Here is a 24,443-nt window from a genome sequence, read left to right as displayed (position 1 = left end):
CTGTGGGTCACACCCTTGGGTCTTACTCTTCCACATAAACGAACACACCTTTACTTATGAGCCTGGCTTAGAATGACGCTCGCTCACTCCGCCGGGCTTCTTTATCTCTTTCCCTGACATTAAGCCACACTCCCAGCACAAGCCCTATCTTAGCCTGGGTGCCGGGATATTCCCAGGCCTTACCTCCTTTTGTCTTCTCTCTGCCTTAGCGTCCCTTTGGAGGGCAAGAACCAGGTGTGGCAAAACGATGTAATTCCAATCCTGGTGGAACTATTGTCGGACTCTGAGGAAGAGGTACAGGCTAATGCGGCTGGGGCCCTGATGCATGCGACAGTGACCACTGAAGGTAAGGCAAGGGTGCCCTTTGGATTCCCGAGGCTGGGTGGGTGTGGGCAGAAGGGGAGAGTAAGGCCCCCTAGCTTGTCAGCATCCATAGTGAGCTTTCCAAATGCTTCTTTCTCATGTCAAGGGCTGAAGTATTGACCCCTGAGATCTCTAGGCTCCATGAAAATCCACTTTCTGGCCTATCACTGAGGAGCTTTTGAAGTTTGGCCCAAGGTTTTAGATCTCTCTCATCTTCCTGGACTCAGTGGGTTGCCAGTGATCTCTCACAAGCTACTCGTGGTAGAACCTATACTCCTCTACAGCAAATCATTCCTTTGACCTAACGACCTTGCCTCAGACTCAGGTCTCTTTGAACCATGAGATTGATGAGTTTGGTGTCTATAGTTCTGTTATTCCTGGGGTGAATCAGATCCTGTAGCCCTTGACCTTATGTGTTTCGTTGAAAAATAATTTTGCTACTTTCAGTTGTGTGTGTGTGTGTGTGTGTGTGTGTGTGTAATCATAAGCCTCTTCTCCTAGAGCTAAAATAACACAAAAGAGGGAGATGGGAAAATGGCTTGGTCATAACTACATTTATCAAGTTGTGGGGTAGGACACATAAAAATATAGATGTGTCTTCCCCTGACCTGTTCCCCTCCCCTCCCTGGTCAGGATTCCCAGCTAGCAGATTTCAAGGCTAAGCTGCCCAACCACTGGCTGAGGGAAGAGACCAGGGTAGACAAACTAGATGTGGCCTTCTCCTGTCTTGCGCCTCATACCTTCTGAAAGCCATCTGGCCTTCCTGATTGGTTCATACTCCACTACTCCAGCCCTGTGTATGATGCTCTCTTTGTTTCCTGATGACTCTGTAGGTCTTGGATTTATAATCAGCTTGGCTCCCCACTGGACCCCAGTAGTAGATTCGAGACACACAGGAGGAGGGGTTGGGGCTTTCGCAGAGTCTATAGCACCTTCCTATTATATATCCTCCCTAAGGGAATTCTGATTGTGTGTGGATCAGGGCACCCCACATGTCTTCACATTGTGGGAACCCTCAGCCCAAGCTTATGTGGGAGGACTTGAAAGGCTGGGGACCCTTCAGGCCTTGGCCAATGGCTAGAGACACAAAGGCCAGGACCTAGGGATATATCACCATTTCCCAGCTGGGTCTCTGAGCCCCTAGCCCATGTCAGGCCCTGAGCTGGATGATGGGGCACAGAGGTCTCGGCTTTGGGTGTTTACAGTTGTCTGAAGAGGCAGAATAACAGAAGGTGTGGAGAAGCCAACATTTAGGGGATAGGGCATAAGGCAGGTGTCCAGCCTCCTCTGAGAGCCGCTGGAGGGCCCCACCGCTAAGCTGCACCTCTGACCTACCATAGATGTTGTGTGTCAGGTGCAGAATAGTTGCTCAAGAAACGCCTGACGCATGAACATATGATTGATTCTTTTCCTTTAGCAATACTATGTATTTTGTCTTATGGAGGCTGATTGCATGACAGGACAGGGGTAGGGTAACATAACTAGGCTGGTTAGGAAACTGAACAGGCAGAGGAGGAAAAGGATAGCCTAGGTTGGACTCAGTGGAACAGCGCAGCAAAGATGGGTGCGGGGGGGGGGGGCGGGGGAGAAGCAGGTGGACACAGGTGGTATTGCTCTTAAGGTACCCCAGGTAGAAGGACCGGGGGAGACAGCTTCTCTTGTGCAGATGATTGGGAAACTCAGTGTCTGTGGCCCATAGGGAAATACGCAGCCCTGGACGCAGAGGCCATTAGACCACTCCTGGAGTTGCTTTGTTCCACGCCCACGATCAAGGTGTGTCTGAATGCCACCAAAGCCCTCACCATGCTGGCTGAGGCCCCCGAGGGCCGCATGTTACTGCAGCCCCACGTGCCCACCTTCCGTCTCCTCCAGATGCATAAAAATGAGGCCATACAACGAGCAGCCCAAGTAGCCATCAAAGTGATTGAGTGGAGGCCATGATTTCCTTATGGGCCAAACCTGATAGGCGTTTCCAGGCCTGAATAAATGAGTTGAATCTTCTATTCTGGATTTCCAGTGTCATTTTATGTTCCTGGAACAATGTCACAGCTCTCCCCTGCCAAAGAAGAAACACTAGACCCCAAAGGGCTTGGTTCTGGGACGCACAGGTCCATCCCATGGTGTTGCGTAGGAGGAGGTAACCCCAGTACAAATATTTTCTGCTTGGATCCAAAGTCCTTATAGAAGGCAGATATCAGAACAGAGTCCTCCAGGGATAGGGGTGGGAGGCGGGGAGTTGGATTGGGGGTTAGAGGGTATACAGTCGGACCAGGCACCAGCCAAACTTTGTATACATTTGACTGATCAGGACCTTGGGGGTACAGCTCAGAATGGCTTTGCCAAGCACTTTCACTATGCTTTTCAATATAGACAGACCAAGTTACCCCATTAATATATGCTCATCTAGTCCTGTGTGAACGGTCAGTTTATGGATGCCCTGGCTTACAAATGAACTCGTGCGTCCAGCCTCTGTTGGAGGAGCGACTGGCACAGAGCAGGATTTCAGGGCCGAGTCTCTGGCCTGTGACTAAGCTGGACCCTCGTCTTTGTCCAAGAGCCTGTCTATGGCTCCTACCTCGCCAGTCAGAAGTGATTTTGAGAGGACTTCCGAGAGTAAATATTATCAAAACCAGAACCCCAAGAACCCGAGTCAACCTTTCTTCCCTCACTGTCCTTTCAAGGAGTCTCAGGGACCCTCCTGGTTATCAAGAGAAACACAGAGAAGTGTGTATCCTGGAATTAAAGGATCAGCTCAAGTTGTCTGTTTTGTGCCGAAGGGGACTGGCTGCTGGACCCAAGTGGCATTTCAGGTGCCATCCTATTTTCAAAAGCAGACGGCACCAAAGGAGACTAATCTCCTTCAAAAGAGGGGGGCCCTAGGGCCTCCACGGCCTCATTTTCTGATCCTGCCTCAATCCAGGGCAGGCTAACCCTGCTCCTGCCACGGGGTCCAGCCAAAGCCAGCAACACCCTCCCTGCTCCCAGGACCCTGTGCGTTTGATCTCTCTCCTGGAACTCTCTTTTGTGGACTTGGTCCCATGTGTAGACCATCCCCGCCCCCATAATCCCACCTATGTCACTATGGGTCCTTCTCCCATATCCCTTTCTAGCTGGGTGTGACTTTGTTTTCTCTGCCCAAAGCAGTGTTTCCAGCCCTAGTCTGCTTTAAGTGTTGGCCCTTTATGGTCTAACAGAAAATCGACCCTTAAATGTCTCCAGGCAACGATGAACACCAGTTCTTTGGAAAATGTTTCAAAAAATAGAAAAGGAAGGAACATTTTTTTTAAACGTAATTTTTAAAAAAGTTATTCCTTGGGAACTTGACATTGTGTACCCCAATCCCGCCCATTTCCCAGTCCATTTCCTACCTCCACCCTTGTAGCCTCCCAGCCCCCCCCCCAAAAAAAATGACATTTTGTTCCTCCATCTTTGCCGCCTCTCCATCATATTTTCTTTTGTTGTAGTGGCCCTGGGAGCTGCAGTGTGTCACACAGTATAACCTTTTGCCCAAACAGCTTTACTTGCAAATGTTCATTGCAGTGAGTTGTCGATTTGGTCCAAGGCCTCTCAGGCTTCTGGTCACCATCAATACTGGACCTTCCCCAAAACTTGTGCTGTTGCCCTGAATCATGAAGGTCCTACAGCTCTGGTTCCACAGGACCAGCTCTTTCCCACACTCCAGCAGGTCATAGGTGGGATAGATGCTGGGGTGGGCCAACTCAGAGTCCTGAATGGCTGCTAAGTTGGTCATATCTGGCCTTTATTGGGTCTGCCTGCCACACCCCACCCCCCCCCAGGCGAAGTTCAGGGCCAGCTCTCCTGCGCCTGTGCCGTTGGGTCCAGTTCTCCCAGGAATGGGGCAGCTCTCCTGCTGAGGTAACCAGTGAGGGGTAGGGCCAGTTCTCCAGTGCTCAGGCCAGCTCTCCCATGGCCCCTGGTGGTAACAAGGGCTGCAGACATGGACACAGATCCTAGATGCAGCAGGACCATCGACCCAGAAGTGGCCCTCAGCAACAGCTGAAGTCCAGACATCACCATGGCCTCAGGTGGCAGCCCAGGCCCTCAGATCAGTATGGCCTCTGGCAGCAGCATGGCCCTTGGACATCAACATGGCCTCAGGTAGGGACCCAGACCATAGGCATCCATCTGGCATTGGGTGGTAACAAGGGCCATGAACATCAACATAGACTCTGGTGGCTATAGAGCCACAGACCCAGTCATGGCCCTGAACAGCAGCGCGGGCCAGAACATCACATGGCCCAGGTGGCGGCGTAGGCCACCCAAGTCAGCCTGTTCCTCACGGTGGTTCCATCTTCAGTTCCTCGTTTCTGCACAGTGCATGAACCACTCGCCTCTCTGTCTCTCCTCGTTCTCAGCCAACACACCTGCTCATCGTCTTCCAGCCTGTGTCCCCCCTCCTGTCTTCCTGCCCACCTGTTGGAAGGAGCATTTTTTAACTCCTGTGACGATGCTTGCTACCGTTGTCCTTACACCACAGGGAAATTACAACAAGGACCAACATGCCTTCTGAACAGAGACATGAAAAAAATGGCAGCAAGCAATTAGTGGAGCAAATGTAGCAACATAGTAAAAGTATTACACATCAGGACCAACCAGGATTTAAATATCCCAGGAAAGGACACGAAAAAACCAATCAAGGTACAAGAGTCAGAAAGATCATTCCACACAATCCAACATCTGTTTGTCATTTAAAACAAAACAAAAACTGTTAGGATTCCCAAGTTAGGAATCTCAGAATAGAGGCAAATTTCCTCTACATAATAAAGAACACCTGCAAAAGGTCAACAGTTGGCGTCACATTAATGATTATACTAATTATTTCTTGAGATAAGGAACAAGACAAGAACCTCTGTTTTGGCCACTTTGGTTCAGTGTTGTCCTGGAGGTTCTAGTCAGGGTACATAAGCAAGAAAAAAAAGGGGGTGGGGAGCATCCAGACTTTTTTTTAAATGAGCAAACTATTTTTATACATCAACTATACCATAACTACAAGAAAAACACTTTAAAATTATTAGAACTAACAAGTTCATCTTCGTGGGTGGCATCAATATACAATTAATTATATTTCTGTACATTGACTATGAATAGAACAATGAAACTAAGAAATGTTTACTTACGGAAGCATCAAAGAATAAAATAAGTTAGAATAAAATATGTGCAGGCTAGACTTTTTTGTTGACACAAGTTAGAGTCATCTGGAAAGATGAACCACGATTAAGAAAATGCCCTCCCCAGATTGACCCATGGGAAGGACTTATTTTTTTTTATTGATTGATGTGGGAGGATCCAGCTACAGGGAGCAATTCTACCCTGAGGCTGGTGGTCCTGGATGCTGGATGACATAGAAATCAGGCTAAGTAAGCCGTAAGAAGTAAGCAGCGTTTTTCTATGGCCTCTGAGTCAATTCCTACCTTCAGGTTCCAGCTCTGAGTTCCTGCCATTTTTTCCCCCTGGATTGGAACTACAAGCTGCAAACTGAAATAAGCCCTTTCCCCCCGTGTCTGCGCTCTGTGCGCTATTACCCAGTTACTGAGCTTTGGGCAAGGGGGCAGGAGGTTAAAATACACAAACACATACAGACAGAGAGACAGCGACACGGGTCCTCCTTGAATTCCCCAAGAATGCCCCCTTTATTGTGTGCAGGGGCAGATTAGATAGAGATAGCCACGCCCCAGCCAAACCCACCAGAAACCACTCTCCTGCCATCAGGAACTCCTGAAGGTCTCGTGCTCAGAGCAGCTGTAGGCACTCAGATCAGGGGATTCCAAGAAATTCAGGGTCTGGGGTCTCACTGCTCCCAACACTTTCCCTTTCAAGCTGCTTCTGCCAAGGTGTTTTTATCATAGCAACAGTAACCCTAGAAGAAAGCCCAATAAAAGAAATACAAGACATAGACACTGAAATTTAAGTGTAGTGTGAAAGACCTTAAACATCTAAATAAATGGAAGGACATTCGTGTTTGTAGATCAGAGAGAGTCGACGCTGTCCGGCAGTAACACACTCACGCAACTCATGCTACACGTTGGAAACAGAGCTCTTGTTTCTCCCAGGTCTGTTCTTTCTCCAGTGCGGCTTATTCTAGACTGGATGGAGTTTTCACCCGAATTCTCATGACAGTCACCCCGGACTCTGTGATGGTCAAACCTGATTGTTGGAGGGATCTAGAAACACCTCCAGGCACACCTATATGAAGGACCATCTAGATTAGGTCAGCCTCTGGGCATGCCTGTGAGGGATTATTGTGGTTGGTTAACTGAGTTGGATAGACCCACCTTTAGAGAGTGATTGGTACCATTTCCTGAGCCGGGGTCCCGAGTTGAATAAAAGGAGAAACCAGGCTGATGGTGGACATTGGTCACTCTGCTTCTTGACTGTGGATGCAGTGTGATCAGCTACCCATAAGCTACTTTCACCCTGGCTTTCAGGCTATGGTGAAACTGTAACCTTGAATTGCAAGTCAAAATAGACTTTTCCCTGAAGTTGTTTTTATTGGGCATCTTATCCCAGCAACGTGGAAGGTAACTAAGACTCCCTCCACTCCAAAGTTCTCTTTGCCTCTGTTCCAGTCTCCCAGAGGGCGTTCCTGCTTCTCTTTCATCTCCCCAGCAGCAACCAGCAGATAGGATCTTATCATGTCTAACTCTAGAGGATTTAGGAGTCCAAAGCATACAAGACCTCTGGCTGGGTTTCAGAATCTCTACCGCCCATTGTCTTCGGGCGTCCTCAAATATGCCTTTCATTCTGGCCTCAAGCCTTCCACTGTTCCTTATCAAGGAAACAGCTCCTCCTTCCAGGACTCTGGATCTAGGTGGAAACCATGCTGGGCATTCCTGTGGTGTGCAGGATTCCTAGTGTGTAAACCTGTGGGCTTCTGCCTACCCCCAGATGGCTAGGTTTTGCTGGAGCTGCATTGCTTCCCCGCCGTGCGCAGTTAAGCAGATCCTCTGCCAGGCGGTCGTTCTACGTCTTGAAAGGGAAAAGGCGCTTAGGATGGGCATGCCGACAGCATATGCAATATAAGCTATAGCTACTATTGTTGTCTCCTCTCTGCATAGGCTATAAGGCCTCAGAGCTTAGATTCCTATATGCTCTGTTTGTAGCTATTTCTGTGGGGGCACAACACAGTCGGGGTAACACAGTAAATACCCAGAACTATCAGCTGGAGAATTAAGGAAAGAAGGAGGGACTGGCTCCTTGAGTGTGTTTTGATTTTCATGATGCTGGGTGGGCTTCCCCGAAGTTGCTTTCTTAAGGATTGTGTCATTTGTATTGGCCTAAAAAGGAAGAAGGAGAGGTTAGGTAGTCCCCGTAGAGGCAGCTCAGGAGTGCCTATACCTGATGGCTGGCTTAACATGAGACTGGAGAGAGTTCACAGAGAGTTTCCTTTCTACCTGCCCTCCAGAAATCCGTGTAGGAGACGCTAGTCAGTTGTGAATAGCTCAGGGAAGGCCAATTCAACTATACTCTCAGCCTTACCTCTGGGCCCTGCAGGAGACAAAATTCTCACCCAGGTGGCAGCTGTTGCCCCGATCTGAATGGTCATCAGCGCTGGGCCCAGCACCTGTGAGTCAGGGCCTCTGGCACCTCCACCTGGCAGGGGCGGGGCTGGGTTTATGACAGACATCTTTGACAACAGGGCTACCTTCAAGGATGAGACAATAAAGCCGCAGAAGGTGGGTGTAGGAAAGAAATCCTGATAGTCTGGTAAACACAAGAAAAAAAAAATGCCAAACATATCAGGGATAAGAAGCCAAAATTAAATTTAAAGCGAAAGTCGCTGCTTATGAAGTCGAGCCATTTGGAGAGAATGACTCATCTTGGAGAGGAACAGATGTTCTCATTTGCATAGTCTCCTTAATCCTGAATGGACTTTGCTCTGTCCCCTGCGCATGCATAGTCTGCAGCTGGTGGCACTCGCATGACACACCATTAGTGTTTTCATTAGCCTGGTCCTTGGCCCCGTATTGTTGGGTGTCCTTGGAGGAAACACTCCATCCCCATCACAAGGAGGGAGTCTAAAAAGGGCAGCTATCTTTCCTGTCCCCAAGTCCTCCCTCCAGCTAGCCTGTGATGGATGACACAGTAGACGTGGCCAACAGTCAACCACGAACACAGAGGATCCTTCCGGCAGTGACCGCTCTCCAATATGTCACCCCCTCTATGTCTTTCACATCCCACTCACCTCTGTCTTTCTGACTGCCTCTACTGGAGCTAGGACCTCTGTACCCCTCAACATGCCTCACGGTTCTCTACGTTCTCTTTAGTCACCTCCATCCTCGGAGTGGCCAGCTGTCGCTGAAATTCCTTCCTGGGGGAGATCAGCAACATTTACTTTTTTCTAAGGTTCCAGTGACAAACCTTCACTGGGCTTCCTTACAGGATAGAGCTGAAGGGGGGTTATTTACAGGGATATGGATATTTGTCTTAGGGCTTCTGCTGCTCTGATAAAACCCAAAGCAACTCGGAGAGGAAAGGGTTTCTTTCAGCCTTTACAGCTTGTGCTTCGGGAAGTCAGGACCGGAACTCCACACAGGTATCTGAAGGTAGGAACCGAAGCAGAGGCCATGGAGGAATGCTGCTTCCTGGATTGCTTTTTTTTAGCCTGCTCAACCTGCTTTCTTACATCACTTGGGGCCACCTGCCCAGGAGTGGTACTGCCTCCAGCGAGCGGGGACCACCCATATCAATCAGTCTTTAAAAAAATGCCCCATAGTCTTGCCCAGAGGCCTCTTTAGTGGGGGCAATTTTCTCAATTGAGGTTCCCTCTTCCCATGTGACTCTAGTTCGTGTCTTTGACAAAACCCTACCCAGCACAGTGTCTTTCCCTCCAACAGGCTGTACCTATAAAGCCTTTACTCACCAGGCATGAGGTCTTCTCCAGAGCTGAATAGATGGAGCACCCCCCCCATACTCTCCTGGCTGATATACTCTAGCTGTCTCCAAGGGCCACATGCAATTAAGGCAGAATTGTATACAACGGGTGGCAGGGGGCAGTTAGATCCTCAGGTGGGTGTCCTGTGAAACAGTCCAGAAAGCCCAGTTGGGACAACCCCTTGCAAGGGGCACACAGCTGAACTCCCTAAGATGGTGATTGTTTGGCTAGGAGGATAGTCACTCAGACAACGATTTGGGGTCAACCATGAGTTCAGGCCACAGAATAGGACCAGGGACATTTAGAGACAGGTCTCTAGGTCTCTCTAAGTATACCTGAAAGAAAGGGAACAGGCAAAAGTCTGAGGATGCACTAGTCTTGGTCCAGAAAGGAGGAACTGAGAGGGAAGCCCACCTCAACAGCGAGTACAGCGTGAATCCCCACAGACTCATGCCTAACGAGAAACAGACATTGACTAAGGCAGGGTGTGGGACGATGGTCTTGGGGGTTTGGTGGTTGGAGGAAAGGCAAGGAGGGAAAGCTGTGCTCAGATCCCATCAGCTGGACATTCCAGGTTCATATTATTGGGGCACAGCTGGCTCATGCTCCTGTTATGCTGTTATTTATTTATTACAACATCCCAACAGAGAATTACTTTTTCTTTTCAACATCTCGCTCTGCAGCTTCCCTGGTCCTCTCTGCTTGGATACCAAAGCCCTGGTGTTGCCAGGTGACTGACAAGAGTCCAGGGTCTTCTCTTTCTTTGCGATAAGTCCACTTCCTCCTTTTCTTAGATGTTTCAGATGGGCATCGCCGTGCCTCCTAGCCAGAAGGAGAGACGGCCCACATGTTCTTGCTATGCTGTTGCAATAGCCTGCTGTCTGTCTCTATAGGACTTGGGCATGTGTGGCCCCTATTCTGGGTGCATCCTCTCCTGAGGACACAGGAAACCCTGTGAGTCCTGGAAGCAGACATCATTCTCTTTCGATGACATCTGGGGCGTGTCTTCTCCAGGAAGCTCTAGTCCTCTGTTTGGCCGGCAGAGCATCTGCAGCTACCTGGGCCCTGGAGGAACATCCTATGGCCATCCTGAAGGGGAGCCTAGTAACTTCAGAAGGCTGCCATTCCTTTGTCTAGGACTCACAACTGGAGCTGCACATTATCCCAGCGTCTGTCTGCACTGATGGTGCAGGCTGGCCCCTCGGAGCCCGTGCTGGCCAGGATCAGTACCGTGTTAAGTTCTATCCCACTATTCTGGGTCCAGCCACCACCTAGGCTGTAACCTCCCAGACACACCTGGATAAAGAACAGCTCCATTTCAGTCAGAGCTGGATTACAATAATTGTGTTGTGACATCTCATGTCTCATCACTGAACAGCCCCTGAGTCTCCCATGTCGCCTGCCCCCTTCCTGTCTCTGCAGCTGAGGCTGGAGAAGCTCGGGGACAATGGAATTGTCTGTCAGAGATAGAGTAGTCTCCGTTACAAGGTGAAAGACACCTGTAGCCAGGGAGGACCAGTCAGTGAGATGGTTATCTCATCCTGTGGTGAGAGTCCTGATCACCAGCCGTGCTGTGGCTTCTGCTCTTAAAGGCCCATGGTATTACTTCATCACACAGTGCCCAGGAGCACACAGGCTGCAGGGAGGCACTGGAGACATGCAGGAAAGTCAACTAGAAATTCAACCTCAGCCCAAGGCACCTAACAGTGGGGCTGTTTGGTGAGCGTCTGGCTGTCTCAGGGGCTGAAAGCGCACATTTTGGGGGCAATATTCCTTACAGACCTCTCATTGGCTACCTGAGTACTAAGCGCTTCTACGTCCTTAGCTCTAAAACTCGGCTAGTAATTGTACCTATTCTACATCATTTTGGCAATGCCTGGCACATTGTGGGCACAAAGAGGTCCAGTTTTATCCACTTGGAGAAGAGCTAATAGTGGAGGATGTTGTGTCTTCTGACCCCAGGACAGGTGACTCTCACTCCACAGGCCATTCCTACCAGGTGGATCTGGAGGTCTTGAGAGGCTGCCACAGGTCTCTTTAGACCTAGAATTTAGATTGGAAGGGACCTGTCTTAGTCAGGGTTACTATTGCTGCGATGAAACACCACGGCCAAAAGCAAGTTGGGGAGGAAAGGGTTGATTTGCTTGTATTTTCACACTGTGGTCCATCACTGAAGGAAGTCAGGGCAGGAATTCAAGCAGGGCAGGGATCTGGAGGCAGGAGCTGATACAGAGGCTGTGGATGGGTGCTGCTTATTGACCTGCTCCTCATGGCTTGCTTGACATCCTTTATAACAGGATCCAGAACCACTAGGTCAGGAGGGACACTACGCACAGTGGGCTGGGCCCTTTCCCCATCAATCACTAATTAAGAAAATGCCCTACAGACTTGCCTACAGCCCAGTCTTACAGAGGTATTTTCTCAACTATGGCTCCTTCTTCTCCAATGACTCCAGCTTGTGTCAACTTGACATAAAACTAGCCAGTACAGGACCCCAGAACTCCACCTCTCCTAGAGTCTCTTTCCTTCTCCTTCCTCCCCTCCTTCAGATTCATAGACTCTCTCCAACTATGCCCCAGGATCGAGAGTAATCTCATTACAGCCTTTATCCGGCATTTGCGTCAGGGCTGGTGAGAGGCCCAGGTCACTGTAGTGCCTGGCCCCGTGACCTCACATACTCCTTTTCTGACCCTGCCTGCTAAGACAGGTTCTCAGGCCCTCTGGATACCTCAGGTCTCAGGGACAAATCGTTACTTTTTATTGGGTTTGAAAGTTAGTTCTTGAGACCTACTTTGATGGTGTGACCCCTTAAGTGAGATTGCTCATTCCCCTCTTTCTGCCCACCTGTCCCTGTTCTCTGTTACAGAAGGCTATCTCCCATCGCCTTCTGTGGAGGGTCTGGTTTGGAATCCTGCATTTCCCCCACCCCCACCATATCTACACATTTACACACACACACACACACACACACACACACACACACACACACATTAAAAGCTAAGCTCCACACCTGATAGAGAATATGCAATGTTGTCTGAGTCTGGGTTATCTAGTTTAATGTAATACTTTTCAGATTCATCTATTTTCTGGCAAATTTCATTTTTATTTAGTGTTGAAAAAAATCCTATTGTATATATATTACTGAATTTTCATTATCCATCCGTCTCTCTGTTGGTGGACATCTAGGCTGGTTTGTCTCCTTGCTACTATGATGGAGGGGCATCGATAAATGAGGATGTGCAGGTATTTCTAGGTAGGATATAGAGCCTTCGGGTGTATGCTCAGGAGTTGGTACAGTCAGATTGTATGGTAGTTTCATTTTTAATGGAAAATATTTATTTTATTTACCATCACTGTTTCTATTCTTGTGTGTGTTTGTGCACACACATACAATGGTGTGCGTATGGAGTCAGAGAACAGCTTTCAGGTATTTGGCTTTGCCCTTCCACCTTGTCAAGGCAGAGATTCTTTTGCTGTTTCTGTCAGTCTATGTATTCCACGCTAGCTGGACGGCTTCTGAGCAATCCTCCTGTCTCTGTCTTTTATCTGGTGGTAAACCTGCTCGGATTACAGGCACATACCACTGTATTCAGCTTTACCTGGGTACTAGGGATTGAACTTAGGTCATTGGGCTTGTGTGGCAAATGCGTTTACCCACTGAGCCATCTCACTGGTTCTATTTTTAATTTTTTGAGAGACATGTATGCTAATTTCCCTCAGTGGCTACACTAGTTGACACCCCAACCAGCACGGGATGAATGTTCCTCTCTCGTCACACCCTGGCCAGTGCTGATTGTCATCCAGTTACTTGATAACGGCATTCTGAATGGGTGAGATGGAATTTCAAAGTAGTTTAATTTGCATTTTTCCAGATGGCTAAGCATGTTGAACATTAAAAAAATATTAACAATTTGTTTTTCTTCTTTTGAGGACTGTCTGTTCATTTTATTAGCATGTTTACTGATTGATATGTTTGATTTGTTTTCCAGTGCTTTATTTATTTTATAAATTGGCCCCCTCTTAGGATTTAGCTGGCTGGCAAAGATGTTTTTCCCATTCTGTAGGCTATCTGATTGCCCTGCTGATAGTGTACCTTGTAATTTCCTGCAGTCTCATTTCTTGTTTCTTAGCACTATGCCCTGTGTTATTAGAATCCTTTCCTATATCTATATTCTCATCCGGTTTCAGTGTTTCAGCTTTTAAATTAAGGTCTTTGGTTCATATATCTATGTATCTACATATAGATGTAGATTATAGATAGATATTCAGTTTTACCAGCAGCATTTGTCGAATATGCTCTTTTTTATTTTATTTTATTTTATTTTTGTTTTGTTTTTTCGAGACAGGGTTTCTCTGCAGCTTTAGAGCCTGTCCTGGAGCTAGCTCTTGTAGACCAGGCTGGTCTCGAACTCACAGAGATCCGCCTGCCTCTGCCTCCCGAGTGCTGGGATTAAAGGTGTGCGCCACCACTGCCCGGCTGAATATGCTCTTTTTTAGTGTATGTCAAACATTAAGTTGCCGTAGCTGTGTGGCTTTATTGCTGAGTTTTCCATTCTATTTGAATTCATGTTTATTTTCATGCCAGTTTCAAGCTGTCTTTGTCACTATGGCTTTCTAGTATAATTTGAGGTCAAGTATTGTGATACCACGAGGTGTGTTATTTCTGACTAGGATTGCTTTGGCTATTCGTGGTTTCTTGTGTTTACATATGAATTTCTTGTTTAGTTTTTCTTTCAGTTTTATGAAGGATGTCTCTGGAATTTTGATGGGATTTGCACTGAATCTGTAGAGTACTTAGGGAACACAGCCGCTTTACAATATTATTTTGTCAACCCAGGAGCATGGAAGACCTTTCTAACATCTAGTTAAACTTTTATTCTTTAACTTTTAGTTTCATTATCTTAAGCTTTCCAGCATAGAGGTCTTTTATGGTGTGCTGCTAGTTTTGTGTCAACTTGACACAAGCTAGAGTCATCTGAGAGGGAGGAGACTCACTTAAGAAATTGCCTCCACTAAGCCAGGCTGTAGGCAAGCCTGTAAGGCATTTTCTTAATTAGTGATTGATATGGGAGGGCCCAGCCCATTGTGGGTGCTATCACCCCTGTGCTGGTGGTCTTCACTTCTACTAGAAAGCAGGTTGAACAAGCCATGGGAAGCAAGTCCATAAGCAGCCCTCCTCCACGGTCTCTGCTACAACTCCTGCTTCCAAGTTCCTTACTCTCTTTGAGTTCCTACCCCAACAACCTTTGGTGATAACTATAGTGTAAGTGGGAAAAAAAAACCCTTTCCTGCCCAAGTTGCTTTTGTTCATGGTGTTCTGTTACTATAATAGAAACTGTAACGAAGACAGCCAAATTTATTCCTAGGTACATTTGTGGTTGTTGTTTGTGTTTTGTGTCCTTAAAGATGCATGATTCCTAATTTGTTCTGCCCAGGGTCATTACTGGCATAAATGGAAGCTATTGGTTCTTATATGTCGGCTTTGCATTCCGCAGCTTCACGAGAAATGTTTATTAGATCTAGGAGTCTGTAAGTTCTTCTGCATACAGAATAACGTCGACCGTGAATAGGTGTAACTTGACTTTTCCTTCCTTATTTTTGTCCCCAGTGAGTTGCAAGCCCATGACGAAGGGCGGGGTCATCTTTCCTAAGTGGGGGCAGGGGCTGGAAGGAGGGGGACAGCTCTTCCCTGAGAGGCAGAGCCTGCTTTCCTGCTATCGTATCCATACCGAGGGGCAGAGCCATCCATCTCAGGGCCAGCAAAGGGCGGGGCTGTCTCACCACAGACCTCAGATTTGCACATGTGTGGTTCCTATGGCCCACTTTGCTAACACTAGCCATGGGTAATCACAGAACCCAGCTGCAGCAGGATCACAGACCCAGACATGGCCGCCACCAGTAACTTGGGTCCTGTGGCAGAACAGCTTTCGGACACTAACATGGTCTCAGGTGGCGGACCAGATTCTGGGCATTGGCAGAGCCCTCAGTGGTAATAGGAGCCATGCATATCACCCCTCACTATGGGCTGCTGCTGTTGGTCGTTTTTATTCTTTAGTTCTTTTTACTCTTTTTTTTGGGGGGGGGGTCTGCCACCCAGCTCCCAAATAAATACTCATGGAGACTATTTATTACTTATAAATTTCTGCCCTTTACTTGGTTTGCTTCTTGCCAGCTTTTCTTAATTTTCCTGTCTATCTTTAACCTCTGGACTTTTATCTTTCTCTATCTCTGTATACCTTTCTTTAGTTCTTACTCTGTGGCTTGCTGTGTAGCTGGGATGCTGGCCCCTGGAGTCCTCCTCCTCTTCTCCTTTTGCTCCTTAATCTTCTCTTCCTAGATTTCTCCTGCCTAGCTATTGGCCATTCAGCTCTTTATTAGACTAATCAGGTGTTTTAGGTAGGCAAAGTAACACAGTTTCACCGAGTTAACAAATATAACATAGAAGAATGTAACACAGCTTTGCATCATTAAACAAATGTTCCACAGCATAAACAATGTAACACATCTTAAACTAATATCACATAACAGTCTTCTTCTCGAGGTTGAGGATTAAGGGTGTGTGCCACCACATCTGACCCCTTTCTAGTTTCTTGACTTCTGTACACACCCCCTCACACACACACAAATGAATGTATAAAACCCAGCAAATTAGGATGCACATACGAAATAGAACATGCTGTATTATTTGTGTTCTGAAGCTGGATTAATTCAATTAATATAATATTTTGTTGAATTCAGTTTGCAAATATTTTGATGGGATTTTTTGCATCTATGTTTCTGTGGGAAACTGGTTTATAATTTGCTTTTGTTATGCCGGTGTGTAAGTGGGTGCACCCATGCCATGGCATGCATACGGAGGTCAGAGGACCAGCTTGGGTATCAGTCCTCACTTTCCTCCTTGTTTGAGGCAGGGGCTTTTGTTCGTGGCTGCAGATGCCAGGCTCCCTGGCCTGCAAGCTTGTGGAGATTTTTCTGGTTTTGCCGCTTACCTCACTGTAGGTGTGCTGGGATTACATCTGTTTCCCACTTCATCTGGATTTATGTAGCCCTGGGGATCCCAACTCTGCTCCTCATGATGTGTGGTGAGTGATTTATCCCCTGAGACAGCTTCTCAGTCCCTGTGATGAGACTTACTTATGCTGACATGTTAATAGGCATGCGCATACCAAAACGGGACAGTACTGAGAAACGTTTGTGTGAACAGGTATGCTCATGCTTCCATGTGATGGTGTGGGACTTGGCTCACAAGTAAACATGTGACCCCATGCCACAGTGGAATGGTGCTGGAACTTGGCTCACGTGATCATGTCATTACAAGACAGCACTGACGTAGGCTTATGTGTGAACACATATCCATGCTACCAGGGGATGGTGCTGTGTGCTGTGACATGACTCATGTGTGATCAGGTGTGCCAATGCCACCACAGGACAGACAGCACTATGCTATGGCTCCTATGTGAACATGCATGTCAGAGCTGAGACATGACCCTCATGTGACTGCATGCCCACACGACCATGAGAAAGTGCTGGGTCAGGGCATACATGTGCATAGGCACACCTACACTGACAGCACAGCATGTGTATTAATAGGTGTGCTCAGGTGGTACCACATGGCACAAAACATGTATGAATAGGTATGCCTATGCCACCCTAGGATGGCACTAGGACGATGCCACAGGGAATGTGGCTGAGACACAACTTGTGCGTGGACAGGTTTGTTCTCAGTGCCACAGGGCAGCACTGGGATATGGCTCATAGGCATGGCCATGTGGCCCTGGGTCATGGTGTGTGTGAAAGCAGGCATGAAAAATCCTGAAAACACAGACATGTCTCAGGTATGAACATATGTGTTCAGACTGCTGGCAGTGTTGGGGTAGGAGGATGCACAGCATAGGGTCGCCACTTGCGTGTGAATAGGCACACCCACGCCACCACATGACAGAGCTTGGACAAGAATTATTTAAGGACATACAAGCTCACACTGCCATGGGACGGGGATGGGGCACAGCTTGTATGCACACCTACGCTACTATGGTATTATGATGGGACATGGCAAATGTGGTGGCGCTGGAACACAGCCCAGCAGAGGCAGGCATGGCCATGTGGCCCTGGGTCATGGTGTGTGTGAAAGCAGGCATGACAAATACAGTCACTCGGTGGTGCTAGCACACAGTACATGCTAATTACTGGTTCTAGGAAACAGGCATGCCCCTGATGCTAAAAGACAGCCCTGGGACAAGGCATGAGTGGAAACAGGTGTGTCCACGCCACCACAGGAGGTGCTGAAGCACGGCATGTCTTTGAACAGGCTCACCCTTGCTGCTGTGGGATAATCCCGGGCCATGGCACATTGTGAACAGATGTGCCCATGCCACCACATGATAGCGTTGGAACATGGCACACATGTGAACAAGCATGCTCACATCACCACATGACAGCCTAGGACAGACTGTATATGTAAGCAAAGGGTGTCCATGCCACCACATGACAGCGCTAGGATATGGCATGCAGGGAAGCAGGCATGACCACACACACTACTGGGTGTTGTCACTGACTGTCATAGGCATCCGGTGTCACCATGTGGCAGAATGGGGATTGTACATGTGTGGGATCACATGTACCCACACTGCCATGTGGTGGTACTGAAATATGGCACATGTAGGGCCCATGCCACCCATGTTAGCATTGGCGCAAGGCATGTGTGGGAGCAGATGTTACCATGGTGCCATATTGAGGTGCTTGGATAGGACATGTGTGGGAACAGGCATGCATACAGCAGTGCATGGTAGTGTTGGGACCCTTGCTCATGAGGGAACAGGTCTATGCATGCCACTACCTTTTGATGCTGGAACATGGAATATATGGGAACAGGTCTAGTCACATCACATATGATGGAACCGGGTAACAACATGTCTGTAAATAGTTGTGCCTACACCACCGTGTGATGGCACTGGGGCATGACATGTGTATGAACAGGCATGCCCAGGCTGTCACATGATGGAGCTAGGACAAGCACAAGTGTCAACAGTTATGCTCATGGCACATTGTGATGGCTCTGGAACATGGCAGAGTCATGAACAGGAGCTCCTATGCCATACAACATGGCTCTGTTACACAGCATACATCTGAACAGGTGTGCTCATGCCACCAGATGTTGGTACTGGGACTCATGAGTGTGAACCCCACAGTGTTGGTGTAAGGATACTGCTTTTGTGTAGAAATACATGCCAACGCCACCAGGGGATATCTCTGGGACATGGCTTGCATGTGAACATACATAACCACACCCACCACATTGGGACAGTGCTAGAACATGGCACATGTGTTCATATGTGCCTGTGTTGCCACAGGATGGTGCTGAGACATGGCACACATATGAACAGGTGAGCTCTGTCATGTGGTAGCTCAGGGACAGGGCAGGTGAATCCATGGGCATACCTAGGCCACACATGGTGGTTCTGGGATATAGCAAGGATGCAAACAGGCGTGCCCATGTTTCCACATTGTTAGGCTGGAATGTGGTATGGGTATAAATAAGCAAACCCATGCCTCTAGATACCAATGTTGGGATACAAGGTGTACAAAAGGTAAGCCATCACTGTCATGTGGTTGCACTTGGAGATGGCTCACATGCAAACAGGCATGGCCATGCTCTCAACGATGTAGGACTTGGTATATGAATAACCAGGTCTGCCCACGCTGCAACATGTAGGTGATGGGAAATGGCAGGTGTGCCAACAGGTATCCTCATGCTGTCTAGTGGTGGTGCTGGACACAGAATGCACAAAGGCATGACTGGGCTGATGCAGTCTGGGACATGGCAGGTGTGTCAACAGCCATGCCATACTGCTGCACTGCAGCACTGTATGTGATAGGCATGCAAACAGGCATCCCCAAGCTGCCCATGGCAGTACTGGCACAAGGCAGGTGCGCAAACAGGCAACCTGTGCCACCATGTGGTGGCTCTGAGAAACAGCATGTGTGGGAGCAGAGGAGGCCAGGTTGACATGTTGTAACACGGGATCATTGCAGGTCTTTGGACAGCTGGGTCCATGATGCCACATGATGGCACATGCCAAAGCCACCACATGGAGGCACTGGAAAACAGTGTGTGGGAACAGGCACACCCAGGCTGCCTATGTCGGTGCTGGCTACAGCAGGTATGTGAACAGTCTTGCCTCTGTTTTTACAATGCAGCATTGGAACACAACATGGGTACCTTGTGTGCAAACGAGTATGCTACTGCCACAAGGTAGTGGCACTAGGATACAACACAAGTGTGAACAGAAGGGACTGCACCACCACATGGTGGCACTGCGACTTGGCAGATGTACTAACAGGCATTTCCATGACGTGATGTGGTGGATAGGACATAGCAGGCATGTGAACAGGTGTGCTAGTGCAGTTCCCTTGGTGGTTCTGGGACCCAGCAGCAGGTGTGCCTGCACCACCATATGACTGCTAGGACAGGACACTGTGAACACACAGGTGTTCCACACCGCCACACGACAGTGCTGGGCACAGCAGGTGTGCAAACAGGTGGAGTCATGCCACCACACATCATTGCTAGGATAGGGCAGTGTGCGAACAGGCCCGCATTTGCCACCATTTGGCAGCATTTGGATATGACAGGCATGCAAACATGTCTGCCCATGCTACCGTATGACAGCACCATGACACAGCTGGCAAACACCTAGGCTTCTCCATGCTACGAGGAGGTGGTGCCGACTTGGCAGGTATGAAAATAGTCTATGTGGCATCACTGGGGTACAGCAGGTGTGCAAATGAGCATGCCCTCACTGCCACAGGGTGGTACTGGGACACAGCAGGTGCTTGGATAGATGTGCTGTACTTCCAATCTGTGAGGGGACACAGCAGACGTGTGAACAAGCAGGTGGTAATGGTGATGATGTTATAGGCCAGCACGTGATGCAGGAAGTCCTTCTGTCTATGTGTTGTTTTTATTGGCTAAAGAATAAAGAGACTGCTTTGAGCCTATAGCAGGGCAGAACAGAGAGAGGCGGGGAAAACTAAACAGAATGCTGGGAGAAAGAAGGCAGAGACAAGAGAAGCCATGTAGCCTTTGCTAGGGACAGATGTGGGCTGGAACCTTGCCGGTAAGCCACAGCCACGTGGTGATACACAGATTAATGGAGATGGGTTAGCTTAGGATATAAGAGCAAGCTAGAAATACACTTAAGCTATTGGCCAAACAGTTTTGCAAATAATAGGGTTAATAGGGTTTCTGTGTGTTTATTTCGTGGTCTGGGCAGCCGGGAACAACAACCGGGCTCCTACAACAAGCATGCACATAGGGATGCTTATGTCATGGGGACGCACTTGGACATGGCAGATGTGTGAACAGGCAGACCCATGTTGCCACATGGCAACACTGGGACACGGTGTGTATGTGAACAGGCAAGCCCAGACTGCCATTTGGTGGTCCTGGGATGTGACAGATGTGTGAACACGTGTGCCAGACACAATGTGCATGCAAATAGTCTTGCCCAGGCTGTGTATTGGATTGCTGAATCATGTTAAGTGTGCAAACAGCTATGTTCATGCTTCCGCATGGCAACACACCCAAGAGTGTGACTAGGCATGGCCACGAATAGGTGCTGTAGCGGGGACATGCAGATGTGTGTGTAAACAGGTGTGCTAGCACTACCACATGGCAACACGGGGACTTGGTGCATCCCATGTACTGAGCCTTGGACTCAGCAGGCTCGTAAACTGGCATACTTGTGTGGATGCAGTGACATTAGGACATGGTAGACACATGCCAACGACTGCCTGCCCTGTCATAGGTCAACACTGGACATAGCATGTATGTGAAAAGGCATGCTGCATCACCCTCTGGCAGTCCTGGGACATGGCTGCACTGCGACAAGGTAAGTGTGAATAGGCACGCCCATGCAGCCACATGGTGCTGCTGCAGTGCAGCAGGTGTGTGAACAGGAGTGCTTTGGTGCTCCTGGGTCATGGAAGCATGCAAACAGTCATGCCTTGCTGCAGCATGATGGCCCTGGAACATGGCAGGCATGAGCAAGTATGCCTACACTCCCGTATCACAGCCATAGGGCACAGAGGGCACACAGACAGGTGTATTTGTACCCCCAGGTGGTAGCACCGGGACATATCAAGCTAACAAACAGGTGTGCATGTGCTACCATGTGTCAGCACTGGACATGGCATGTGGGTGAACAGGCGTGCTCACTCCATGATGTCATCACCAGAACACAGTAGGCACGTGAACAGGCATGCTTGTCCTGCCTCCAGGTGTGATATGTCGGACAGGCACGAAGTGGGCTCTCGTCAACCTGTGACATTTCTGGGACACGGTAGGCATGAACACAAGTATGCTTGTGCCAGCTGTGCTGGAACTCAGCAGACATGTGAACAGGTGTGCATCGTTCACCATGTATTGGTGTTCAGACATGACAGGCATGAACATACACGCCCACAGCACCATCATTTGGTGGCACTATGACACGGCAGGTAAACCACCAGGCGCAGGGGCGGAACATAGCAGGTGAATAAGTAGGTGTGCCCATTGCCATGTGGTGGCACAAGGACATGCAAGGCGTGAACAGGCATGGTGGAGGCACCACAAAGCTGAGTTGTAATGGGACATGGTGCGTGCGCAAGCAGGGACGCCTGTGTTGCCAGTGATGGTGTTGTAATACAGGGGGCACGTGAGCAGGTGTGATGCCACCAACCACCACCTAACAGTGTTAATATGGCAGGCATGCAAACCAGGCATGCTTGAAAGCTCTATGACATTGTTGGGACACAGAGGCATGCTAACAGGGTTTCCTGTGCTGCTGTGTAGCAGTGCTGGGACACAGCAAATATGCAAACATGTGCTCATGCCACCACATGGCATTGCTTGGCCATAGCAGGCATGTAAACAGGCATGTGACCAAATTGGGATAAAGCAGATACGTAAACAGGTTTGCCCTTGCCAACAAGGAGTGGAGCTGGGACACAGCAGGCTTGTGATCAGCTGTGCCAGGACCACCCATGTGGTGCTGAGACATGACAGTTGTGTGGATGGGCACAGTCAGGCTGCAGGTGCAGTGCTGGGTTAGTGTATGGGTGTGAACAGGCGTGCCCATGTTTCTGCACCCAGAGCTGAGACATGGATTTGGCAGACAGACATGGGAACAGGCCTGATCATGTTGCCATGTTTTGGAGTCGGGACACGGCAAGTGTAAACGAGTGTATCTGTGCTGTCATATGGCAGCCCCAGGCCACAGGAAGTGTGAACCAGGGTGCCCGTGCCACTACACGGCAGCTCTGGGACATGGCATGGGAGTAAGTGGGCATCCTGCACTACCGCATGGCAGTGCTGGACATGGCAGGTGTGCAAATAAACTTACCTACATAACTATGTGTCATTGATGGGCTAGGACAGTCATGCAAACAGATGTGCACATGCAAGCGCACGAGAGTGTTTTGATAGAGCAGCTAGGCAAGCACATGTGCTTCTGCAGGGCAGTGATGGCACATAGCAGGTGCACAAACACGTATGCCCTCGCTGCCAGGTGGTGGTGCTGGGGCACGGCAGGCTTGCAAACAGACACCTTTGTGCTGTGATGCAGCGGCACTGACATGGCTGGCATGCACACAGACATGCCTGGGCTCACTACATTGGCACACTAAGATTCAGCAGACGTGCCAAATGGATTGCCCATGCTGCCGTGTTTTAGTGTTGACATGCAGCAGGTGCACAGACAAACATGTTATCCTGGTAGTACCGGGACATGGCAGATATGTAAACAGGCATTTCCGTGCCACCCTGTGGCAGCAGTGGGACATGGCAGGTTCACACAGACATGCCTGTATTGTCAGACGGTGCTTGGGCACAGCAGGTATGTGAACAGGTGTGCCTGTGCTGCCACGTGGGAACACGGAAACGTGGGATGCCTGCAAACAAGGCTCAGGCCGCCATGTGGTTACCACCAGGTCATGGCAGCTGTGTGAACAGGTGTGCTAAGGTCATCAGGTGGTGGCCTTGGGAAACCGGGTGTAGGAACAGGCGTACCCAGGCTGCCTATTGTGTTGTTGGGATACGGCCCATGCTTCCATATCGTGAGGCTGGGACATGGCGTGTGTGTGAACAGACATGTCCACGCCACCAGGGACCTGTGCTGCATTATGGCCGATGTGCAAACAGGTGGCCCTGAAGATGGCACGTGTGTGAACAGGTGTGGTGGCGCCACCACACGGCAACACCAGTGCACAGCAGGTATGTGAACACGCATGCTGCATTTCCATGTGGGGGTGCTGCCACACGGCAGGTGGGCAAACGGGCATGCCTATAGCACTATGTGACCTTAAAGGGAAACATCAATCATGCTCACTGGCATGACTGCACCTACCACGTGGCATTGCTTGGATATTTCAGGCGAGCTCAGGCGACCATATGGTAGGACTGGGACTTGGTTGATGTGTGATCAGGTCTACCTGTCTGATCCTTGTTGGCCATGGGACGTGGCAGGTGCCTGAATAGGCATGTTCCCATTGCCAGATGATATTATTGGGAAATGGCAGTCATGCAAACAGGCATGCCCATGTGACACAGCAGTCATGAACATGCGTGCTCATACTGCCACATGGTATAGCTGGGATGTGACAGGTGTGTAAACAGACATGCCTATATCGTGTGGCACTGCTGGGAAGTGGCAAGCAAGAACACCTATGCCTGTGCTGCCAGGTGGCTGTGCTGGGTCACAGCAGAAACGTGAGCAGGTGTCCCTTTGATGCCACACATCAATGTTGAGACAGGACATGTGCACAAACAGGAATACTCATGCCGCCCAGTGGCAGCCTTGGGATCTGGAAGGCATGCACAGGCATTTCCACACCACCGTGTGGTGGCACTGAGGCATGGCAGGCATGAAGAGATGTGTGTGTAGTATTACGTGGCACTGCTGGGACTGGGCAGCAATGCCGATGACACACACAGAGCTTTTTGAGTCACAATATGTCAGAGCTGGGACACAGTTAATGCAGGAACAGGCATGCTTCGGCCAGCAGGTGGCTGTCCTAGGAAGTGATGGCATATATGCAGGCATGCCTGCACCCCTAGGTGACATTGCCGAGACACAGAAGACATACAAATAGATATGCTTGTGCCACCTGGTATTTCTGGGAAATGGCAGGTGTGTAAACAGGTGTGCCC

At 49.1% G+C, this 24,443-nt stretch overlaps 1 protein-coding gene across 1 annotated transcript in view; it reads left to right on the top strand.

Moving 5' to 3' along the window:
- Positions 1-2,304, top strand: part of Rsph14 (radial spoke head 14 homolog) — a 73,276-nt gene extending 70,972 nt beyond the window's left edge. The window contains exons 5-6 of the mRNA XM_038343242.1: positions 210-346; positions 2,063-2,304. Of these exons, the coding sequence (XP_038199170.1) occupies positions 210-346; positions 2,063-2,304 (379 nt within the window). The remainder of the gene's footprint in view (positions 1-209; positions 347-2,062) is intronic.
- The last annotated feature ends 22,139 nt before the right edge of the window (positions 2,305-24,443 follow it).

This window comes from Arvicola amphibius, chromosome 9 (genome assembly GCF_903992535.2).
Source record: "Arvicola amphibius chromosome 9, mArvAmp1.2, whole genome shotgun sequence".
In the NCBI taxonomy this organism is placed as follows: Eukaryota; Metazoa; Chordata; class Mammalia; order Rodentia; family Cricetidae; genus Arvicola; species Arvicola amphibius.
This window is presented reverse-complemented; position numbering and strand designations above follow the sequence as displayed.